The following is a 22,946-nucleotide window of genomic DNA, read 5'->3' on the forward strand; positions in this document are numbered from 1 at the left end:
GTGTGTGTGCACGCGCGCGCAATGTGTGCTGCATGTGCACAACTTACGCGCATAGAAAGGGTCGTCTTTGCGGTTGCGTGTTGCTCTCCGGGGGTGCCACTCACAATCATCAGAGCCCTAGAATGGAGAGTTGCGTCACTCCCGTTCACTTCATGGGGCCAGGTCTTCTACGCACACATCTATTGGCGTATAGTGATAAACGGCCAACCGGAAGTTTACAAAATGCATTGAAGTCTATGAGGTGTAAAGTGACAATGAACCACGTGACCAGCGCTGTTTCTGACCCCGCGGTGACACCACTCTCTGATTATACTGCTCTGACAATCATCAGTGCTGCCGATGACATCATCTGCATCGGACACGGACCTGTACACATCATTTGATCGAGTGAATAATTTAGCGAAAGTTAGTTAGTCAGGAAAGTAGGCTACAAAGTGATGCGCTGTGAACTTGCACTGACTGCTATCTGCTGTTTTTGAATGGATCAATGATATGGATAATACATACATCTCACTCTGGGACTGGGAGAGCGTCTCGATGTTATCTCTCGGCGACATGGGCATGGCAGAGCGTTCTTCGCGTGGCCTCACGCAAGCCACCGATTCCGGCGTGAGGAGTGCGGGCAGTGGAGCCATGTCTGCCCGCGGTGTGTGTTGTTGGGACGGCGGCGCCGCCTCATCCGTCTCGTACTCCGTATCCGTCTCCGGACGGGGCAAATTGGCGATTAGAAAGGCATCCATGGTGATCTGACCAGGACCGGGGTTCGATGGAGGCCCTCTAGCCCCTCGCCCGCGTCCAGGGATCGGGCTGGTTCGCGACGGGAACCAGAATCAGAGGCGACCGGCGAACCATGGCTAGCCGTCGGGCGCTTGCTGTGCCGCGGTGAGGGCATGAAACCCGCTCACAAACAGAAAAAGAAAACTACACGAATGAAACTATAGGATTACTGATCTACTGACACTAAACGGCACTGGACTTATCTGTCTCTCTCTGTGTGTGTGTGTGTTACACCAACGCTCTCCTCATCACACTGAGGTAAGTTTATGTTGAAACTTTTATAACACTTTGAGTGTTGATTTGTCAATGCTTTCATCTGGGAGGTGTTGCTGTGTTGTTGATGTGTTTGTGTTGGCTTGTTTTGGTATAGAGAGGCCTGAGAGGCCGGGCGGTTGCTACGAGGCTCTGATGTAGCCATTGTTTTCTTGCTGGGTCTTACCGTTTTGGTAAACTTTTGTTGTAGAAACTTTGAACTTTTTTGTGTGGGTATGGAGCTGTGTGTGGGTTAGAGTTAGGGTGACCCAGTGCAGCAGGTCACAGCTTTTCAAGTGAAAATGTTTTTGATTCATGCAGAATGGTCTGCTTGAAGATCTGCTAGTTTTGTTTCACCACTGCTGCGGCCGCGCCGCACTGTGTCGGCAGAACTGAAGCCGTGTCCTGATAAATGAGTTCACTTTGGGTCATGGGGACTGGGGAGGTCGATTTCTCCTTTGTTTTCAAACAAGCTGACTTTGATGTGTGATTTTTAACCACCCTTTTATCATAGAAACATGACATTTTGTAACAGGCTAGGGGAAAGTGTACTTTTGCATAAACCTTGAAAACAGCCCCAACTCGTGAAACTCGGGCGTCGCAGCCTCAGACAATGGGAATAACTCGGGGAACTCGTGGCGGCGCAGTCAATGAGTTAAGGTAGATTTAGAACGCATACAAATATGTGATTCATTTGTAATTAATCATGATTAAATATGAACAATCGAATAGTCCTGTTGAGGAGAGGACATGCGCTGCAGCATTCTGTAATAATTGTAATTTAGCAATTGTTTTCTTTAGCAGACCGTCTAAAAGAGAGTTACAATCTGTATTATAATGCCCAACACCTTTAAAATAAACACAAATTGACTGATATGATAATTATGCCGAGATGTGATCAAGACGGATTTGATATTTCATATTCTATCCATTGGCTAACATTGGATTCCAAAGTTTGCAGGATTGCACCGTTTTGAACAAAATGCCTCAAGTCATGAACGCAGCCTTCGATTTACGTGAAATTTTACATGCACATTCCTGCTAGGTCAAGGAACAAAGTCCACCCTTTATACATTGGTCTTTTATAGCGCCACCAGGAGGCCACATACAATAACCTACCTGACCTGGCGGAGACCTGTGCTCTGAAGAGGCACTGCAGTGCTCTTCAGGACAGCGGCAGCAGGACACATCAAGAGACTGCATTGCCCTCTGGCCATGTTCCTTCTTTTAATGTATAATTAGATGAGGTTTTGGGCAAACTTTACACTTGATTCTAAGGAGAGATAACAATGTTGATCAAAATAACAATCCTACAATCTCTAGTTGTGTGGACTTTTTGTAAATTAAATTAATTATTGTTTTATTTCACTCTTGAGAGCATAACATGAAACCAAATGGACCCTTACATTTTACCCTCTCAAGAGTTAAATATCTATAAGGGTCCATTGGTTTACCAACTCTCCATCATGTATCTGGGGACCACCGGGATTTCATAGATTCCATATAGTTTCATCATTTGACAGCAGTCTATTTTGGATTAATGTCAAATTGTTTTCAGATATTTAACCACTTGAGCCGGCATTACCTAATACATTTGACCTTTTACTCTGTACTTAGTCTGCTCTTTTCCCCCTCTACACCAAACCTGTTTGCCGAAAATAGCCGATCTACAAGCTCGGCTACAGTTCACAGAATATGGCACTAGGTTTCAAGTTGTTAACATAAAAATCACACTTGTGTGAACTGAGCGGTAGAGGGTGTGAGGGTGTGTGTGTGTGTGTGTGTGTGTGTGTGTGTGTGTGTGTGTGTGTGTGTGCGCGTGTGTGTGCGTGTGTGTGTGTGAATGTGAGTCTGAACAACAGCGCCCCTCCCTTAACATGTGTGTTAGAAAAGGTACTGCAGGCTACATACAGACACGGATGGACGGACGGACGCATACATACATACATACATGACCACCGCTCAAAAAGGATTGGAAGGATTTGGAGGACCCTGTAGTAACTCTGAGGACCCCCTAGGGGTCCAGGACCACCTGTTGAAACCCATTTATTTCCTTTACATCCTTTTTTTCCAATAGAGATAAGGCTGGGTGTCAGGTAGCTCTGATCTCTGACAGGCGGGTGACTCTAGACCAGGATGTCTCTTCCCCTACGAGGGCTCAACTTGAGTCAAAATAAACTAAACTACTTCACTACTTACCAACTCTCCATCGTTTATCTGGGGGATAAACCCCAGGCTGGGGCAGTTATTGAAATTCTTAATATTGGGAATAATAACCCTTTGAGATGTACCATGTCGTTTTCAAGGGCGTCCGCAAGTAGAAAACAGAACAAAACAAAGAAGCAAGCCAATGCATTGACACTCAGTCTCAGGCGCCGTACAGACATCTGCGTGAAATCGTCTGAGAATGGCCACTGGGGGCGCTGTACTAATGCATTCTCAATGGAAGGTTGTTTGGTGTTTTGTCGTTGCCGTGTCTCTTGGCCAAAAGACAGGCTGCGGTTGAGCTTGAGACACAAAACCAAACAACCTTGCATTGACAATGCATTAGTACGGCGCCCCCAGTGGCCATTCTCAGACGATAAGATTCGATGCGTGACGCACATGTGTGAGCGCGGCCTAAGGCGCTGTACAGAAATTTGCGTGAAACATCGTATCTTATCGTCTGAGAATGGCCACTGGGTGCGCCGTACTAATGCATTGTCATGTGTGAGCGCGGCCTAACACACACTAGCGGACAATTCTCACAGAACACACAACACTAACCTTTTCCTGAACTTACAACTGCACACATTACCCCCACACCACAGTTAGCCTCGCAAGCCATCCCGAGCTACGAGACTCTCCAAAAGGAGCCCTACCCCACCCCCACCTAGCCTAGCTGAGCTAGACATCCCAGCCATGTTAAAACAAGGTAGGGAAGGTAGATACTGCAGTTAGTTAGCTAGATGCATTATCTAGGCTGGTTATACCAGGCTAACCCCCACCACCCTTTATCAGACAATAAAAGAAAACAATGCTGTTTAAAGCTATACTGTGTAAGTTGCTCAACTGGTGGTCTGTAGCAGTATAGCAAACCGCGGTCGCGTTTGCTTTTGTCTTTCTTTTTTTCGCCACGGACCGGGCCGTCAGACCACCGCGTCCGCCTCGCCTCGCCGAGACGCTTTCAATGAGGTCTCCCGTGTCCGTCTACAAGCAGCGTTTGGGGAGTTACATGCTAGACTCCTCCAGTGTAAACACTGCAGTGTACTTCCTGAAGGCGTGTTTCCTAAACCCACCAGAGAGCCCGGCAGTGTATAATCTGCGCTGTGATTAGGGTTGGGACCCGAAACCGGTTCTTTTTAGGACCCGGTTCCATGATAGCGGGTCCAGAACCGGGTCAATCATTTTTGCCGGTCCGATTCTCTTAACGGGTCTCATCACCGCATCGCGGTAAAAGAAAAACACTAGCGATTAGCGAATCGCAAAGTAGACTTCGCAAGCAATATGGAGACGTTTTAATTTTTGAAATCCCTTCATAATTGACTGTGCAATGATCAAATCAAACCGTGGTGTCTGTCCTTAAATCCTTGTGCATTGATTAAAAGCTGCCATTTGTCCTAAGCTGAAAGTGAAAGTAACTTCTGTGCAACGGTGGCTCCCCCTCCTCGTCCCCCGCACACATGTGAAGTGCTTTGGTGTGTGTCTTATGCTGCATTCACACTACAGATATATAGTTGAACGTTTTGCTTGCTTGGTCAATGTTATCTCAATGGAAACCAGCTTTAAAGATACAGGAAATACACAAGACAAAGCTTTGAAAGCTTTAAAGCTGGTTTCCATTGAGATAACATTGACCAAGCAAGCAACACGTTCAACTATATATCTGTAGTGTGAATGCAGCTTAAGGGTGCTTTTTTTTTGCCTTGATGAAACTTAAGCAAGGCAGCGACATACAGTACTTTCTTCCTTGACAATAATGAGAGGCAGACAATACCATTACTGACATTTTGCTGAATATAAAAACGTTTTATATTGCTAATAAGCAAAGTAAAAGGGAATCTTTTGGAAACTTTATGGGTCTGTAACTCAGTGAATAAATGGAACCAAATGAACCTGTTCCATTTTTTAAAATTTAATATTTTAACATTTAATATAAATTGGGGTCCCAGTGATATAAATATAATTAAATGGGTATCTGTAGCCTAGTGTATTTAGAAATCCTAGTTCTAAGTTCAAACTAAGCCATATTGTAAAATAAATATAAGAAATAGGCAAACATTTTGAAAATAGCCGATCTACAAGCTCACAGCGCTCAAACACATTTTATTGAGGACTCATAAAACTTTTCTGGGACCCGGGACCCATTACATTGAAAACCTATTAACATCACTGCTAACTTAACAACTACTGTTAAATGGTCTCAATCGTTCATGTTTTATTTAGGAAAAAAAAAACATTAAAAAAAAACATGTTGGACTCATGCATACAGCCAGACTACCTAACCGAACAGTGTTCAAGCCAAGTGAAATGGGTGCAGTAATTTAATAAAGCTGATTTTCCATGGTTTAAGTTGTGTGTATTATGTAATTGTATAATGGATGATAGAAAATATGAAAAAATATATATATTGGAACCGTTAAGAGAACCGTTAGGAACCGGAATCGTTAAGAGGGAATCGCTAAGGACTCGGAATCGTTAAAATCCTAACGAGTCCCAACCCTAGCTGTGATTGGCCGGCATTGTATAACCCTCGCTGTGATTGGCCGTTAGTGTGATGACGCAATGTTGCCGCGAAAGACCGCCCCGGTCACTGCCCAGTAGAAAACATATAAAGAAAAGGCTTTCAGAGCTGAAATTCACGGAGTGGGGGTTCTAAAACTTTAGCGATTTAACAGTTAGGACAATTTTAAGATTTGTTTTATAAAAAAAGTTACATAGTATAGCTTTAAAGAGACTTCTCTCACACCACAGTAGCGCCCCCCCCCCCCCCACACACACACACACACACAATAGTAGCCCCCCCACACACACATTCCTTAGGGTCAACAAACTGCAAGCATCAATAATCTCCCATTTCATTCAGAGTCTCAGAGAGGAGGACAACTGCCCAGACCAGAACAAGGACACAACACATTTTCCTCCACTTCCAAACTACCACAACAAGACGCTTTTGCTGCCACAAAGAGCCAGAGAGGTTAGTCCCCGTTTTCAGCAGAGTCTAAATCGATGCAATGCAACGCGATAAGTGTTAATTCATCAATCGATCATTTCTTACAGTTCGAGTAACTCGTGTTTCTCTGATCTTAATAATGTATGCCTCTTGACTCCTGCAGCCTATAAACGTTCAGCTTTGTCTCAATAAAATATATCTAGGCCTACGTGTTGGGCTTATCTTAGAACAAGAGTTCAAAACACTGTATCTTTTGCTACAAGGTTGTACAAAATAGGCTGTTCTGTCAATGTAGTTGCAGAAGAGTGCTCACCTCGCAAAGACTCCCAGACAGCACAGCGGCGTCGCGCCTATTTAGCTTCGGCGGACAGCGCGACTTGGACGCAATTGGCCTCATTGGACCTCGCTACGTCCGCTACGTCCGCGCTGTACAGCAGCGCTGTGTGATGCTCATTGGGAAGATGCATTTGCTACGTCGCTGGCGATGCGGCAACGACATATCTACGCTCTCTGCGCGATATTAATGCCTACGGTTGGACGCTTATTCTCCCTCCCCCCTCTCTTCTCCCTCCCGTCACCCCTTCTCCCCTCCCCTCACGCTCCCTTCTCACCCCATCCATTCTACACTTGCAAATGATGTTACTATGGTTTGTATTCTTACCTGCTAACTGCTGTCCTTACTGGCTGCTGCACCTGGTAATGGAAGACTTTCCTATGTTCAGTTAAAACGCAACCATAAAAACCCTAATAAAAAGGGGCATTGTTGTGTCTGTGAAAAATCAGACCATCACGTACTTCCTAATAAACTTTACTTAACTCCAAGTGCAGAGCAGCACCAACAACAGCAGTGTGAAAACGTACATCAATCAATCCCAGAGCATCACAACAGGGCAGGCAAAGCTAGTCAACAGAAGCACACATCAAACTGAGGATCTAAACATAACAGTGAGACATGATGCAGTATTAAATATTTCATATTTATTTAACTGTTATTGTATATGCAGCAATAAACCTTCAAGCAATTAATAGAAAACAGATAGGCCTACATTTAAAATTGCCCTATTAAAGTTCCTATCACACAAAAAATTGAAGGACCCCCGGTAGTAAATCTGAGGACCCCCTGTTGAAGACCCCTGATATAAGTTCACAAAAATTTGAAGGACCCCCGGTAGTAAATCTGAGGACCCCCTGTTGAAGACCCCTGATATAAGTTAACTAGACCAGGTCAACCTGGTTGTGCCAGACCCCGGTTCTGCCAACCCTCTGGGCCTATAAATTTAATGGTGGCAACAGCCACCATTAAATTTGTAGGCATGTCATCATCATGTCATCATCATGTCATCATCATATATACCCTTTATATAGAAAACCCGGACAGACCGACATTTGCTTATGTAGGCCTACCCATTTCATGGGTCTGGCAAAAACTCAGTATTCAAACATTTATGTACCAGAACAAATGTAGGCTATATACCATAATTATATATAATGCACTTGACCATTTACAACCAAATTTGAATGGACCAAGAACTCTTCACTGAGAGTAAAAACATTCACTGAAAAAGTAGGCCTTATGTTGGTGAAATGATCAGGCCATCACAGTTTCCCAATGAATTTACTTAGCAAGCAGCAGCAACATGAGAACGATATGACTGACTAATCGATCCCCCAAAAAACCCACAGAGCAGAATAGAACATCAGTCAGTAAGACATAACATGCACCTTGGGTTTATGAAAGGCGCTATATAAATGCAAGTTATTATTATTATTATTATTATAACAGGCCTAGTAGTCGTAACATTATTAAATTAACTGAAAAATTATGCATATATTGTGTACTAGCAGTAGCTCATTAGGTGTTTAAAATGTTTGTTTAAACAGTTCCTCATTTTGCTGTGGGCCGCTTGGCAACCCCTCCAGGACCACTGCATGTCACCGGACCACCAGCCACATTTTGAGAACCACTTCCTTACGATATTCACACAAAGAATACAGCCTGTTCTAAATGAAATGATCAAATATCTATAATGTCTATAATAGACACACAAATTACCTTGAGTATTCTGTCCTCCCTTATTTAAATTATTTATTTACCCAAGCACTGCCTGGGTTCAGTTGCTGGTTAATTACAACATATAGCCTTCTGTGAGCCCATCATTATGAGGGTAAATTCTTGACTGTCATTTGTGGATTTAAATAATGTTCCTGGGTCAGTAGCTACTGTCTACCCCTGATGTATTATCCTCATATCTCCATATTTCAAGAAAATATTTCAGTAAAAGAATGACCTGCTAAATCATATACAACTATACGGTATACACAAAGCCAGCACAGTCTGTGTCTCCGGTCATACACAGCTTGTTAGCCATGGCGGGCCAGAGCTCGGCCCTGGAAGACTGCAGGGGGGCTTGCAGCACTGCATGCTGCGGTAGTCGTCCATGTGTTGATGGGGCGCACAAGCTGGATCTTACCGAGAACGCGAGCCGTCACAGAACCAGGGGCTGAGGGCCAGCTGCACACGGGTGCAGACCGTGTGCAGGCTGATGAATGTCTGGGGGAACGCAAACGCCACACACGCACACACACTCACCCACAGATGCACACACACAGAGAGAACAGCGATATTTAATTATCTGGATAAAATAAAGAGTTAAATGGCTCTATATTGTGATAGTGATAGGCATTAATACAGAGAGCATTGATGGACTTAGCAGCATGTGTGTGTGTTTGTGTGTGTGTGTGTGTGTGTGTACCTGATAGATGTGGTTGAGTTTGAAGTATTTGAGAAGCAGCAGCTGCAGCAGGATGGCAGAGATGGCCTTCACGATGATCTCTTTGTGGCGATTGACATCAACACAGAGTTTCATGCTCTGCACATTGTGGTTCTGCAGCCACAAATACATGTTCCCATAAGTTCTACAGTTTCACTGGGATTGTGAGTGCATCACATTATCAACAGACACATTAACAACCATTTAGGCTTGAGGCTGATTCTAAAACACCTTCTAAAGCCTGACCTAAGTTTTCTGAAACTTCAAATAGTATTAAAAATTACAAAAACAAATGTTGCTACATACTGGACAGTACATGTACTACACAACAATGTGTTGCCATCCATAATAGGTTAAATCCATAAAAGACTGTGTCACCACTTTAACCATTATTTTTTGGCTACTGGTATTCAAAAATAGCAGATCTACAAGCTCATATCTGGGGGTCCCTGCACAACATATTTTGAGATGGGGGTCAGCGGCAAAATACATAAAATTGTGGGGATCCTTGACATGAAAAGGTTAAAACTACATTAGGCATTTAGAAGAAATTAAAAGAAAGGTCCAGCCAAGTTTGTGTTTACATATTCAGATCTTTGAGCAATGAAGGATTTAAGTTATAACAATAATTTGTTGAATTAATACTAAGGAGTACTTTGCTCGTGTCGTTTCAATCACACCCAAAACTATGTCTTGAATGCCATGGCCTCTTATATATTATTATTGCTTTAATTATTAAATTGCAAGGAGCTCTCTGCTGAAACAGCCTAGGTGCCCAGACGGCTACGCCAGCTGTCTGTGAATTTCCGTTTTAATCACCTGACTTTAGGAGCCCAGGGCAGCCCCTTGGGGAAGGACACCCTCTCTGACAGACCTCGTCCCTCTCCAGGGGGAATGGCTCTGCCTCTATGGAGTTGTCATTGTTGTCATCTTCATCCTCGCGGGGGGTCGTCGGCCTTGTAAGGGTCTTTCTCGTTGAACGCGTCCAGGTTGTCTTGCTTTATCAGGGACTGTAATTCCAGAGGACAAGGTGGCGATGAGCACTGAAAACAGCCTGACGACATGTCATCAAAGCATGCGAGGCAGGTGCACAAATTAACAGAGCAGTTCACCCCAAAACATGACTTGTTTTTTATCAATTACAACCCCATGAAGCCTTGAATTCATAGAGATGTTTGGCGCAATAATTTAATGACAGGATATTGGTCAATAGGGAACTCAACTCCGTCAGTCATCAATTCTTCCAGTGAACCACTGCTTTAAGGATAAATCAAGCCTTAGTGAGTGGGAGATTTGGCTTTACCCTGAGCCATGTAGAGGATGGCCCTGGCCACCTTTAGCCTCCTCTCCCTGGCGATCACCTCCAGACCATCCAACAGCCGCATGGCATGGGCTCTGTGCTGCGCTGCATCCAGCTCCGTCCATTTCTTATCAGACACTGTGAGAGACAGCAGTGAAATAAAACAAGAGCGCCTTGAGTGGAACATGTCTTTGTGTATAATGATAATGATAATATAATTGTTTTTTGTTGCATACCATGGGTTCTGAAGTCCTCCTCAAAAAAAAAACACAAAGAGCAAATGTTCACGTATCAGCATGTGCTGCATTTGTCATAACCACTAGTGACCGATCTCTAAACATTCTGTGACAAGCCTTTGTTAATTTAGTCATACCAATTCATTCCTTCCCACGGTTGGCACTGCCGTTGTACTCTACTGGCTCACCTGCCAGTGAGCCCAAATCAGAAGGACGTATTGTAACTGCCTCTGTGGTATTCTTCCAATTCAACAACCCCCCACTGACAGGTGTCACTGTAGCCCGTAAGAGTATTTGCAGTGACAAAGATCACCCTCCACACCCAGTTTTCCTTCCCTGAACACAGGCCAATTATGCTCAGCCGAGCCGGATTCTATTCCACACTTGCTAATGATTTTCTTACACACAAATTGCTGTTTTACAAAGTAAATGCTTATCATATCCACCTAAGATATCTATAAAATAATAATGGCAGGCATTGACACTATGGCCATGGCTACACGGAGCTGGATATTTCTGAATCTAGAATTTTTTTGTGCTGTTGGGGCTTGTAGCCACATGAAGCTGGATATTTCGGACGCGAAGCTGTATATTTTTTAAACCGGAAAAATAAGTGGAGAGATTGAAAAATATCCGATTCACTGGATCTGTGTAGACAGGGAACCCGGATATCTCTGAAGACTTTACTGTGTGTGTGCTTGTTAGTCCTAGATATCTTTGTCATGTGGACCTAGATATCTTTCTATGTGGATAACTGAAAAACCGGGATATATGAAATATCCAGCTCTGTGCTGTGGACCTAGATATTTTTCTATGTGGATATCTGAAAAACCGGGATATATGAAATATCCAGCTCCATGTAGCCATGGTATAAGGCTTGCCCAATGCCCATCTGCCCCCGGCAGGTAAATAAAACTTTCGGGCAGGTGAAGTTTGCTTTCAGGTTGCCCAACCGGGCAAGTGCTCGTTTTAGAGGGGACGCAACTGTCTATAAACAAAAGAGGAGCTATCTGTCTAAACACCTGAACGTGGCCAGAGCACTATGTTTTCTGGCCCGTGGAATGTAAAATAAAAGCACTTTTTACTGTTGCTATGTAGGTATTTGGATAAAAATGTAGGTACTGTATTTTTTTCTTCTTCTTCACATTAGCCCCAAATAGTAAAAACAAAAGAAGTGTTAAATTGAACAGTAATTCAAATCTTACCTATCATTTTATAAAGGACGTTTTACTTTCCGGGCAGGTGGGCATGACCTTTGGGCAAGTAGAACATGACCTGGACTTGCCCAACGGGCAAGTGCTTCCGAGACCTCAGTGTCAACGCCTGAATGGTATTAATAATAGTGGGTGAATATATACCTCCACAGGTGATTCGGCACAGCCATGTTGACATACAGGTAGTAGTATGGCCGGTTGTCCTCACCGGTACAGTTGCCTGGTAGAGGACTGTCCAGGTTGAAGATTGGATCCAAGTCCACGATCTGAATAGACGACAAATCGTTATGCAGAAAATACAGTAAATTTAGGGCAGGTTTTCTCAAAGTGTGTGCCATGGCAACTTAGGGTGACGTGACGCAAGGGGGTCCTCTCTATGTTCCCCAGGTTCTATGTTCCCCTCCTCACAGCATTAGTTTTAGTGAGGTTAGCGTTAGGGGTAGGTTAGGTGGTAAGAAAGTGGGGAACATAGAAGCTGGGGAACATAGGTACGGTCCCGACGCAAGTATAGGGTTGCCACCTGAATACTTTTACAATATTTGGAATTTATCAATATCGCTTCAGTTTAACCACTTATAGTTACTGAAGTAAAATGAACCTGCGTTGCATTGTACTTGGTGCATTCATTTTCAGCCTACAGGATCTTCACCAAAAATAGCAGATATACAAGCTTCACGTTGTTGTCAGCCCTTGTAGACCTAGCTTGTGGACAGAATTTATGGTTTACAGTCAAACACCTGAGAAGGATTTATATCAATATAGACTGCACATATTACTGGAGAATTGTTATCTTTAAACGGCTTCACCGACCACTTGTATGACACAGACACTACACGAATAAAGACAGAACCTATCCAACGGTCTCTTTACCCGTAGGGGCATAAGCCTGCTTCCTGGGAAGGTACAAGCCAAAATATCACCCTCCTCTTCTCTTTATCAAGCTTGCTTTAATAGCATTGGAATGATACAGTACAATTTCAGCCATTAAAATGCTAAAAGTAGGCGCAATGTCAGACCCATCTATATTTAATAATAACCATCCATTACTTGTATTACAATTATAAGTGAATATCTCTGTATGATTGCATGCACTGACCACACCACCTAAGCGGGGGTCTGGAGGTCCCAAGAGGGTTGGCAAGAGAAATGCAGTCACTTTGAATATAACACCTATAATATAACACATATAACACCTTTACAGCATACTTTTTCAACCTGGATCCCTCATGCCCTGAAGTCACCTGTTGCTGACCGTGGTCTTGTCTGGTCTGGTCATGACTCTTGTTTGTAGTTCATGGGTCACAGAATCAGTCCACACTCCACAGCCATCAGCCAAAAATCTAAGGCACAATGCATGACACCCAATTACAGTTTTAACAGATTAAATGAACAGGGAGTACTACAGTATATCTTTTCTGTGTTTCTTATCTGTACCTTTACCAATCCATCTTTTAATAACCATTTGTTTATCATCCAATTTGTTCAACAATCTCCAATATATCATGTTAGGGTTAGGGTAACCCTAACCCTAACCCACACCTCTGTTCAGTTAACAGGAAAATATTATGTGTACAGTACACTCTCTCATTAACTAAAGGGTGAAAAAGCAGTTACCTCTCTGTTTACATGTTGTCATTTACTGATGCTGCTAGACCAGGGGCACCCGCGACGGCAGTCAAGGGGTGCCGCGAGATGATTTGATAATATTTGGAATTTATTTGGACACTTGAAAAAAGATTTAGTATCATTTTAAACTTGAAGTACAAAGTTATTTTTGTTCTAACCAAAATGGCTATTATATCAACATTTTCCTCGCAACATAATCATCATAATTCATATACAAGACTGTCCACAAAACTAGTGAAAACAGCCGATCTACAAGCGAGGCGTTGTGTGCTTGTAGATCTGCTTTTTTCACTAGTTTAGTACATTTTATAGATAAAATTGATCTCCTTTTAGTAGACCTTGTACCAGTGCAGTACCGTCATGAAACTGTACCTTTTCCGAAGTAAACTTCTAATAAAGTCTTCAATAAATACATGGGTTGCCCTGGGGTGCCCTGAGACAAAAAAGTTTGGGAACCCCTGTGCTAGACATGCCATGCTAAGTTACGTCAACATGTCGGGGACAGCAAACAGCAAAACTAGGGTTTCAACTCATTTGTCCTTTTGGAGTAATAAATCCTCCCTTGCCAACGTTGCTAAAGCTGACATGTTGACGTAACTTAGCATGGCATGGCTAGCAGCATAAGTAAATGACATGTAAACAATAGCTACTAGCTAGCTAGCATGTCCGTAAACTAGCAGTTAGGGACGGGTGTTTTTTCAGCTCAATATAACATTAAATATAAAAACATATTTGACATGTCATCAATGACATTATGAAGTTTAGAAAATAGCCTAACTAGTTCTAGTGCATAACTGATGTTTTACATATACAAACCTGTTTGAAACATGAAATGAAGAGAGTCAGTGCTGCTAGCCGGGGTTGTTGTCTTTAGCTCAGCTGAGATGCGTGGTAATGTGACGCAGGCACAGCTGTATGCCATGGTCTCATGCGGTGGCAGTAGCTCTCCCGCACCCCCTAGTGGCGAAAGAAATGAAAAGCTTCTGGGAACCCAGATTACAGTAGCTCTAGCTACATAGCGGCGACTGAGGGGCGACGGAACTTCACGGAAGGACAATGGCGCGCTCTGAAACAGCTCAAAACGACCCAAAAGCTATGAACCTGCCAAGGCAGCAACCCTAACGCTACGAAGCTTCATATAAGCGACCTCGCGACGAGCTATGGTGCTGTCTGGGCTGTCTTGTGCTTTGCAGTTGTGGCCGGCTAGGTGCAGTAGTGCTTTGGGGGCCGGACGGGACCGTACGCCGTGTGGCCGGAAATATTTCCCCACATGCACGCGCACGGACGGCACCGAACGGTGCACGACCCTATGTGCACGACCGTGTAAACGCGTGCATACCCCCCGCGAGAGCCGCGACAACCCCCCACCCCGCGAATCCGCGATAACTACAAGCAATACTTTAATCAGTGGTTACTACTATGCATAACAGGTTTCTAGTGGTGAATGTGTGAGCGTCCTCAAGCCTCTATTCATATGGATATACAGTATAGCCTACTTGGGTTTCCAGCTGTGACTGCATGTGCATCATCCCAGACAGCACCATTGGTCTTCGCGAGGTCGCTTTTAGGAAGCTTCGTAGCGTTAGGGTTGCTGCCTAGTTTTGTTCATAGCTTTTGGGTCGTTTTGGGAGAGAGAGGCTACGGGATCGGAGAGAGGGAACACAACAGTGATTCAGAGGCCTTCTTTATATTATTTTTAAGTGTTTGCTGTGCACAAACAGTTGTAGTTTTCAGTCCTGTGAGTGTTTACACAACGTTCTGAGAGGAGGACAAGCTGCAAGTTTGCAAGACAAGAGGAATTACTTCACGAGGTTCAGAGACTGTTTTGTTGTGCTACATGCTAACGCTAAGCTAACAAGCTCAGTGAGTTTAGTCAGTTCATTGCACATGAGCAGACGTTTTTCTAGACACAGTTTTAACTTCCACAGTTGGACTGATTAAGTGGTAGTCTGTTAACGTGGGATGAGAAGATTGTGTTTGGACTGTGACGTGCTAACCTGCTGCTTTTATTTTCTGCTCACCGAGGAGCGAAGGGGCCATTGTGGTTTGAGGCCACAACGCACACAAGCAACGACCAGGCCTGCAACTAAAAGGTTTTGGGGGTGTACTTTAGGTAGTAGTTAATTTTGCCGGCTTTTAGGGACTCTGTGTGAGTGTGAGTGTGTGGGCCCACAAATTATTTAATTGGTTTCTAAGTGACTGAAGGGTGACAACTAAAGGGTCTTTATTTTGAATATTAACTTTGAGAAGGTAATATTATTTGTTGCACTTACAGTAGTGACAGTATTCCTGAAAGAAGAGGTTAATGCACATTTCAGGTTTTCAATCTGCTAAACTGTTGTTTACATTTTCTATTGTATTATTTTCTATTCATATTCATATTTACTACTTTTGCACAATCATTGCACAAAAGATCCTAACTAAATAATTGAGAATTATTGAGTTGTGCGGATTTATTGTGTACCCTTTTCTGGTATTTAAAGGGTCCATTTGGTTACTAGATTAGAAGTCATGGTTACTGGTTATAATCTAAGGCCAGTAAATACTCATTTTATATAACTTTAATATAAAAGTACTTAAAAAGGTAATTCATTGATATTGTGACTTTAAAACACTGCTTGTGCGTTTATTAGTTAAAAAGAGATCCAAGCTAATTAATACTGAGTTAATTGGAGTTAAGTTAAATATATTTAAAATAACTCAAAAGCCCCCCCCTTAATACATGACCACAAGGGGACCGCTACATTTGTAACTAGGGGAACGTACTTTACAAACAGCAAAAACTAGCGTTTCAGCTCATTGTCCTGGAGTAATAGTCCTCCCTTGTCAAAGTTTTTCTGTGGCACTGGTGACTTTCACGCGGACAAGAAAAAATACAACCGCGAAGATCCGTGTCTAAGCTTTCTGTCTAGGTCGTCCTCAGACGAGACAAGCCTTTCATCGTCGCTTCCAGTCGTCCCGGTTCTCCATACATCTGGCCAGCTCGTTGTTGCTTTATGCTCCTGCGTCTTTCTTATATCCACATATAATATAAAATTCATCCAGCTAGGATGAATACAATGCAACGGGAGCCCAGCCTGAGCAGACAAGAGGAGGAGAGTAGGTGGTGTTAGTAATGTCATGTTGTTTCCAGGCTGAACAGACAGAGGAGCAGCAGAAGGTGGTGTTACAGTGATGTAATAATGATGTGGTGTGTTTGCAGACAGAGGAGGCGCAGAAGGAGAACAGGGAGCAGCAAGCAGAGGAAGAGGAGGATGAGGAAGGAGAGGAAGGGGAGGAGAAAAGGAGGAGGAGAAAGGAGGAGAGAAGAGAAAGAAAGTAAGTGTTGGAACAAACCTACTGGAGGAAAAGCACAACCCTTTAATACCAGAGGTCCATTCTATAAATGTCTTTCATGTCAAGGACCCCCAGAATTCCATGTAGATCTGCTATTTTTGATTAGCTAAAGTATAAACCCATCTAGACCTGGAACGCATTACTTTAAACATCATTCTATGCTTTAACTTTTGAAAAACAGCAGATCTACAAGCTCACAGTGCGGCACCAAGTCCAACGCTGTGAGCTTGTAGATCTGCTATTTTTGAAAAACCTTGAAATTCTTTGAATATTTCGACAGTGTCTTCTAAACCCTTCGTTGTGAGCTTGTAGATCAGCAATTATTTGGCATATGTTCCGCCCCAGGATAATTGATGATGGGGATAGTTTGATTATTGCTATAATGTCGTAAATCGTGATTTTTTTTGGTCACAATAATTGTGACATCCTCCCATCCCTACCAGGGCAGGAAGAGGAAGCGCAGCGTGTCGGCGGACAGCGGGGAGGGGAGTGGCTCTGACTCTGACTCCTCACACTATGACGGAGAGAAGGAGGAAGAGGACGGTATGTCAATCAAAAAGTAATCTGTCAATTAATGAATGTCTGACTGACTGGTAGGGCTGTCACAATTATTACATCGTCAAATCACAATTATTTGACATAATCGCGATTATTTTTCATAATCGTCATAATTGTTTCCATGTTTAAAAATTGTCATATATTTTTAAGTAAAAAATAGTGGAAATAGCAGATCTTCAAGCTTGCAACACGTTGCATCGCGACTCGTGAGCTTGTAGATCGGCTATTTCAACCATCCGTGTTCTTTTTTAAGTATAAAGTTGTCAAATATGTCGTAATTTCTTTGTATATTTAGGTTAGGTGTCATATTTGCCATGTGCAACTTCAAAGCCTAAAAGCCAAAGAGTAATGTAATTGTCAACGACAAAAATATGATCGCCATTATTTGAGTGACAATTAATCGTCATGTAAAATGTCATAATCGTGACAGCTTTAACTGTCTGGATGTCTGAAACCATCTATACAAATTGCACCGCTATGTATCAAACACAACCCAATGCATGGAATCTCTGGTGTGTTGTTGAGTTTATGGTCAGACACACAGGCAGAGACATATGAAATATATAGAGCGATGATACGAATATGCATTAGTGAAATAGAATGTTCTGTGTGTGTGTGTGTGTGTGTGTGTGTGTGTGGGAAGGAGCGAGGAAAGGAGAGAGAGGAGGAACCTCGAACATCTGTCCTGAGGTGTCCAAGGACGTGAATATGCTGTGAGTCTGAACACCAGGCACATAGACATCAAAGGGGGCTCACTGTTCCCATACTCTTTTCTCGTTTTCAATGTATGTATTGTATTTTTAATTTATTTTTAGATTGCATTGTTATTTTGTAAAGCACTTTGAATTACCTCAATGTACCAAAGGTGCTCTATGAATAAAGTTGCCGGGCCTTGTGTCTGCTCTACCCCTGTACTAGGACAGTGGTTCTCAACCTGTTTTTTTGTGTGCGTGTGCATAGCTGCGTGACTGTGAGCAACGGTCTGACGCACCACAAACCGGTACTCCACAACAACATCAAGCTGTCTGCAAGACTCATCCATACCCTGGATACCAGAGGACTGCTGTGAGAGGGAGACAGACAGGCACACAGACAGGTAAACACTGTGGGAGGGGGACAGACAGACAGACAGGTACACACCCTGGACCATAGACATAAGCTGCGTTTCCATAAAGCTTTTTTTGAAAATAGGAAGCAAATTATCAGAAATTATCAAAAAAAAGGCAAAGCTAATTTAGCCTGTTTCCATCCACTGATAAAATGTGATTTTTGGGAGATATAGTTTGAAATAAGCAGTCGTGGCGCTATTTTTCCAGTCAAGTGAGACACATCATTGAACATGCAACAAGCTCACAGCTTGTTGAAGATGCGATGTGTGCTTGGACTTGGAGGTCTGCTGTTAACCTGAAGTGTCCTACAGATAATGCTCGAGTATATTGTTGCGGAAACGGGTGGATATAATAATCAAGAAGAGCATTAGCTATCATATAACAAGTAATTCAATTAAATAAAACAAATGGCATCTATGCAACTAGAGAGGTGTGTGTGACTGTGTGAGAGGGAGATGATTAGCTTCAATAACAGTATATGCTGTGGATGCACACATCATGGTGTGATTATGTGTGATGTTCAATACTGTGTGTAATGTTTGACTGTCCAAGTCCCATTTTAAATCTAATTCGACCATTTCCTCTCTTCAACCAGGGTCTCCGCTGTACAACAAGCCCATTTCTGTCATGCTCTTTGGGATGGTCATCAAGTTCTACAGTGGTCACGCCCCACACTTCGCCATGAAGAAGGCATTACTGTTGCTTTGGAAACGTATACTGGTGAGATGCCATTGACATTCTTACCGTTTTGCTTACATTGAAAATCCATTATCAAGCCCCATGGTCGCCTCGACAGATTTCTCTTTTGGTTTCCATAGCAGCATGCCTTCTATGGAAGCATGTTGCGCAGCAAAAATAGGCTATCTACAAGCTTACAACCCAACAGGTATTAGTTATTTTAGGGATGAAAGTGTATTCTAAGAGGTCAAACTGGATTAAATCTTCCAGAAAACCCTAATTATCTCAGATATTTCATAAAAGCAAACATTAAAGCCTCAATCTATGCAATTTCTGGTAGGCTGTATGGCTACCAAAACATCATCCTTATTTTACATATTGTGCTAATTGTTAATGAAACATGGCACTTGTGTGGCGCCTTTGATGCCATTTCACAAATTGTAGATTAGGACTTTTCAGCTGTGAGTTAATTTATCTTTAATCCATGAAAACCTCTCATTGCTCTTTCAGTTCACGCTGGAGGATTCGAGCAGTTCCAGGGCATCAAGGTGCCTAAGCGCCAGGGGCTGGGCTTGCCTCCACTGCTGGAGGACAGCATCAGGGTGGTGAGGATCATGGGAGCTGCGTCTCCCCCTGCATCTGCTTCAGACTTCATAGAACAGCAGCAGAAACGGGCACAAGGTAAGCGTCACTCCTGCACCTCCTCCCCGGTCTCAAAACAAAGAACCGTACGGGAACAGCTTTGATGACATGTCGTCAGGCTGTTTTCAGTGCTCATCACCTTGTCCTCTGGAATTACAGTCCCTGATAAAGCAAGACAACCTGGACACATTCAACGATAAAGACCCTTACAAGGCCGACGACCCCACGAGGATAAAGATGACAACGGCAACTCCATAGAGGCAGAGCCATTCCCCCTGGAGAGGGACGAGGTCATGTCTCCACCCATCCCACACCCTCCGTCAGGCTGCCCTGGACTCCTAATTCAGACAGCTGGCGTAGCAGTCTGGGCACCTAGGCTGGTAAAGATCCTAACAAGCTTCTCTCTCCCCATGTCATATCAGTCTATTGTATACCAATAAAAGCGGAAAAAGCCCCCCTAAATATATATTTAAAAAAAATACACAGACTGAGGTTCTGAGAGTTGGACCAATAACACTCCACTGCAAGTGTATTCCTAAGTTCTTTCTTTCCTACAGCTATAATACAGAAATACAAGATAATGATGTAATGTCAGCAACCACCTCTCCAACCAATGTTAAAATGAACCAGTAAAAAGATGACTTAAATCTTTGATTGATTCGTTTCACACCCACATTCCGCTTATCCAGAGTCGGGTCGGGGGGGGAGTCAACGGTTCCAGTAGAGAGCTCCTTGCAATGTAATAATTAAAGCAATAATACACAAGAGGCCATGGCATTCAAGACATAGTTTTGGGTGTGATTTAAACGACGCGACCAAAGTACTCCAACAAATTGTTATAACTTAAATACTCCATTGCTCAAAGATCTGAATATGTAAACACAAATTTGGCTGGACCTTTCCTTTAATTTCTGCTGCCTAATGTAGTTTTAACCTTTTCATGTCAAGGACCCCCAAGATTATATGTATTTTGCAGCTGACCCCCATCTCAAAATATGTTCCAGGGACCCCCAGATATGAGCTTGTAGATCTGCTATTTTTGAATACCAGTAGCCACAAAATAATGGTTAAAGTGGTGACACAGTCTTTTATGGATTTAACCCATTATGGATGGGAACACATTGTTGTGTAGTACATGTACTGTACAGTATGTAGCAACATTTGTTTTTGTAAATTTGTAATACTATTTGTGTTTTCAGAAAACATAGGTCAGGCTTTAGAAAGTGTTTTAGAATCAGCCTCAAGCCTAAATGGTTGTTAATATGCCTGTTGATAATGTGATACACTCACAATCCCAGTGAAACTGTAGAACTTATGGGAACATGTATTTGTGGCTGCAGAACCACAGTGTTGCAGAGCATGAATTGTATATGACCACCAACTAAAGGTTATTACTATTTGCTTGCGGTCACAGTTGTCCTTTTTTCTATTGATTAATTACTGTTGATCTGATTTCTGCAGTTTTGGTATGTAGTGTTTTAAAAGGTCCACTAGGTGGCAGAGTACCCCCATTTCTTCTGCGTTTTCACTCATTTACAAACCCTAACCCAATTATGCCATGTTAAATGAATGCAACTTGCAGGTTGTCTTTAGGGTTATGTTTGTTTACTTTCATGGTGAATTTCATATTAATATTGTTTTATTGTATTAAGAGGTCCAATTTGTACAGTTTAAAGTGCATCTTGTCTGTTGTCAGGCCAAACTGTAGTTTATTTCTTTGGTCAACTGTTTGACAACCTTTTGTATTATTTATGTAACTAGACCCACTTTAATATGCATATTTCTTTTTGTCATATTTGTCTAGTTTCACGGTGCTACCAGGTGCTTCACCACAATAAAGCAGCATCTGTTTGGAACTCTACTGTCTCATCATTAACGTCCTCTATCAATCCGGGGGGCTGTTACATGAATCTCTGTGTTGATGTCAATCGCCACAAAGAGATCATCGTGAAGGCCATCTCTGCCATCCTGCTGTTGCTTCTCAAACACTTCAAACTCAACCACATCTATCAGGTACACACACTTGATCTTGAATACTGTGCTACAATCCATCAATGCTCTCTGTATTAATGCCGATCAAAATCACTTTCACAATATAGAGCCATTTAACTCTTATTTTATCCAGATAATTAAATATCACTGTTCTCTCTGTGTGTGTGCGTCGGTGGGTGAGTGAGTGTGTGTGTGTGTGTGTGTGTGTGCGTGTGTGCGTGCGTGCGTGCGCGTTCCCCCAGATCTTCAACAGCCTGCACACGGTCTGCACTTGTGTGCAGCTGGCCCTCAGCCCCTGGTTCTGCGACTGCTAGCGTTCTCGCTGAGATCCAGCTTGTGTGCCCCATCAACACATGGATGACTACCGCAGCATGGGGTGCTGTAAGTCCCCCTGCAGTCTTCCGGGGCCGGCCTCTGGCCCGCCATGGCTAGCAAGCTGTGTATGATCGGAGACACAGACTGGGCTGGCTTTGTATATATAGTTGTATATGATTTAGCAGGTCATTCTTTTTCTGAAATATTTTCTTGAAATATGGAGATATGAGGATAATACATCAGGGGTAGACATTAAGGGTCCTCTGGGCCGTTGCCTTTTCAAGATCTCTGATGGCCCCACCATCGTAGCTACTGACCCAGGAACATGAATGTACCCTCATAATGATGGGCTCACAGAAGGCTATATGTTGTAATTAACCAGCCACTGAACCCAGGCAGCACTTGGGTAAATACATCATTTAAATAAGGGAGGACATAATACCGAAGGCAATTTGTGTGTCTATTATAGACATTATAGATATTTGATCATTTCATTTAGAACGGGCTGTATTCTTTATGTGAATATCGTAAGGAAGTGGTTCTCAAAATGTGCCTGGTGCGCCGGTGACATGCAGTGATCCTGGAGGGGTTTGTCAAGCGGCCCACAGCAAAATGAGGAACTGTTTTTAAAAAAAAAACATTTTAAACACCTAATGAGCTACACAATATATGCATAATTTTTCAGTTAATTTAATAATGTTACTAGGCCTGTTAAGTCTTACTGTCTTTCTTTTCAAATCTTTTTTATTATTAAGGTACAATGTAACAATGAGGCAGGTACACACACATATTGATGACACCCCAAGTCCCATTCTCATCACAATCATTGGTACAAAATAGCACACGATCTGAGGCCATCACGGTTCGTACAAATTTAGTATAAAGAAAAGAGACCCTGCCCATAAAGTAAAATAAAAGAAAACATTTTTCCCCCTCCATATACCCAATTTAGTGTTAAGCCAATTCTCCCATTCCCATGCTCTACCCA

General features: G+C 42.8%; 1 protein-coding gene and 1 long non-coding RNA gene across 4 annotated transcripts; one reads left to right on the forward strand and one right to left on the reverse strand.

Annotated features, from left to right (window-relative positions):
- Nucleotides 1-7,513: 7,513 nt before the first annotated feature.
- Nucleotides 7,514-14,226, reverse strand: LOC308300083 (uncharacterized protein). 3 transcript variants are annotated; one of them, XM_080743852.1, is made up of 7 exons: nucleotides 14,145-14,226; nucleotides 12,944-13,042; nucleotides 11,847-11,968; nucleotides 10,256-10,390; nucleotides 9,772-9,962; nucleotides 8,470-9,066; nucleotides 7,514-8,386 (listed from the first exon to the last, which is right to left on the reverse strand). In XM_080743852.1, the coding sequence occupies exons 2-5, from the start codon at nucleotides 12,976-12,978 to the stop codon at nucleotides 9,859-9,861; spliced, it is 396 nt and encodes a 131-aa protein (XP_080599978.1). In that variant the 5' UTR covers nucleotides 12,979-13,042; nucleotides 14,145-14,226; the 3' UTR covers nucleotides 7,514-8,386; nucleotides 8,470-9,066; nucleotides 9,772-9,858. The 3 variants fall into 3 exon arrangements, 2 of the variants coding, with proteins under 2 accessions (XP_080599978.1, XP_080599977.1); XR_013962798.1 differs by having other exon boundaries at nucleotides 7,514-9,066; nucleotides 12,909-13,042; XM_080743851.1 differs by having other exon boundaries at nucleotides 7,514-9,066.
- A 5,396-nt stretch (nucleotides 14,227-19,622) lies between these two features.
- On the forward strand, nucleotides 19,623-21,962 carry LOC308300097. The gene is made up of 4 exons (XR_013962803.1): nucleotides 19,623-19,690; nucleotides 19,811-20,031; nucleotides 21,456-21,664; nucleotides 21,886-21,962. It is a non-coding gene; the product is annotated as an uncharacterized lncRNA (long non-coding RNA).
- The last annotated feature ends 984 nt before the right edge of the window (nucleotides 21,963-22,946 follow it).

The sequence above is a fragment of the Nannobrachium achirus genome (assembly GCF_963921795.1).
Source record: "Nannobrachium achirus genome assembly, chromosome: 15".
Taxonomy (NCBI): Eukaryota; Metazoa; Chordata; class Actinopteri; order Myctophiformes; family Myctophidae; genus Nannobrachium; species Nannobrachium achirus.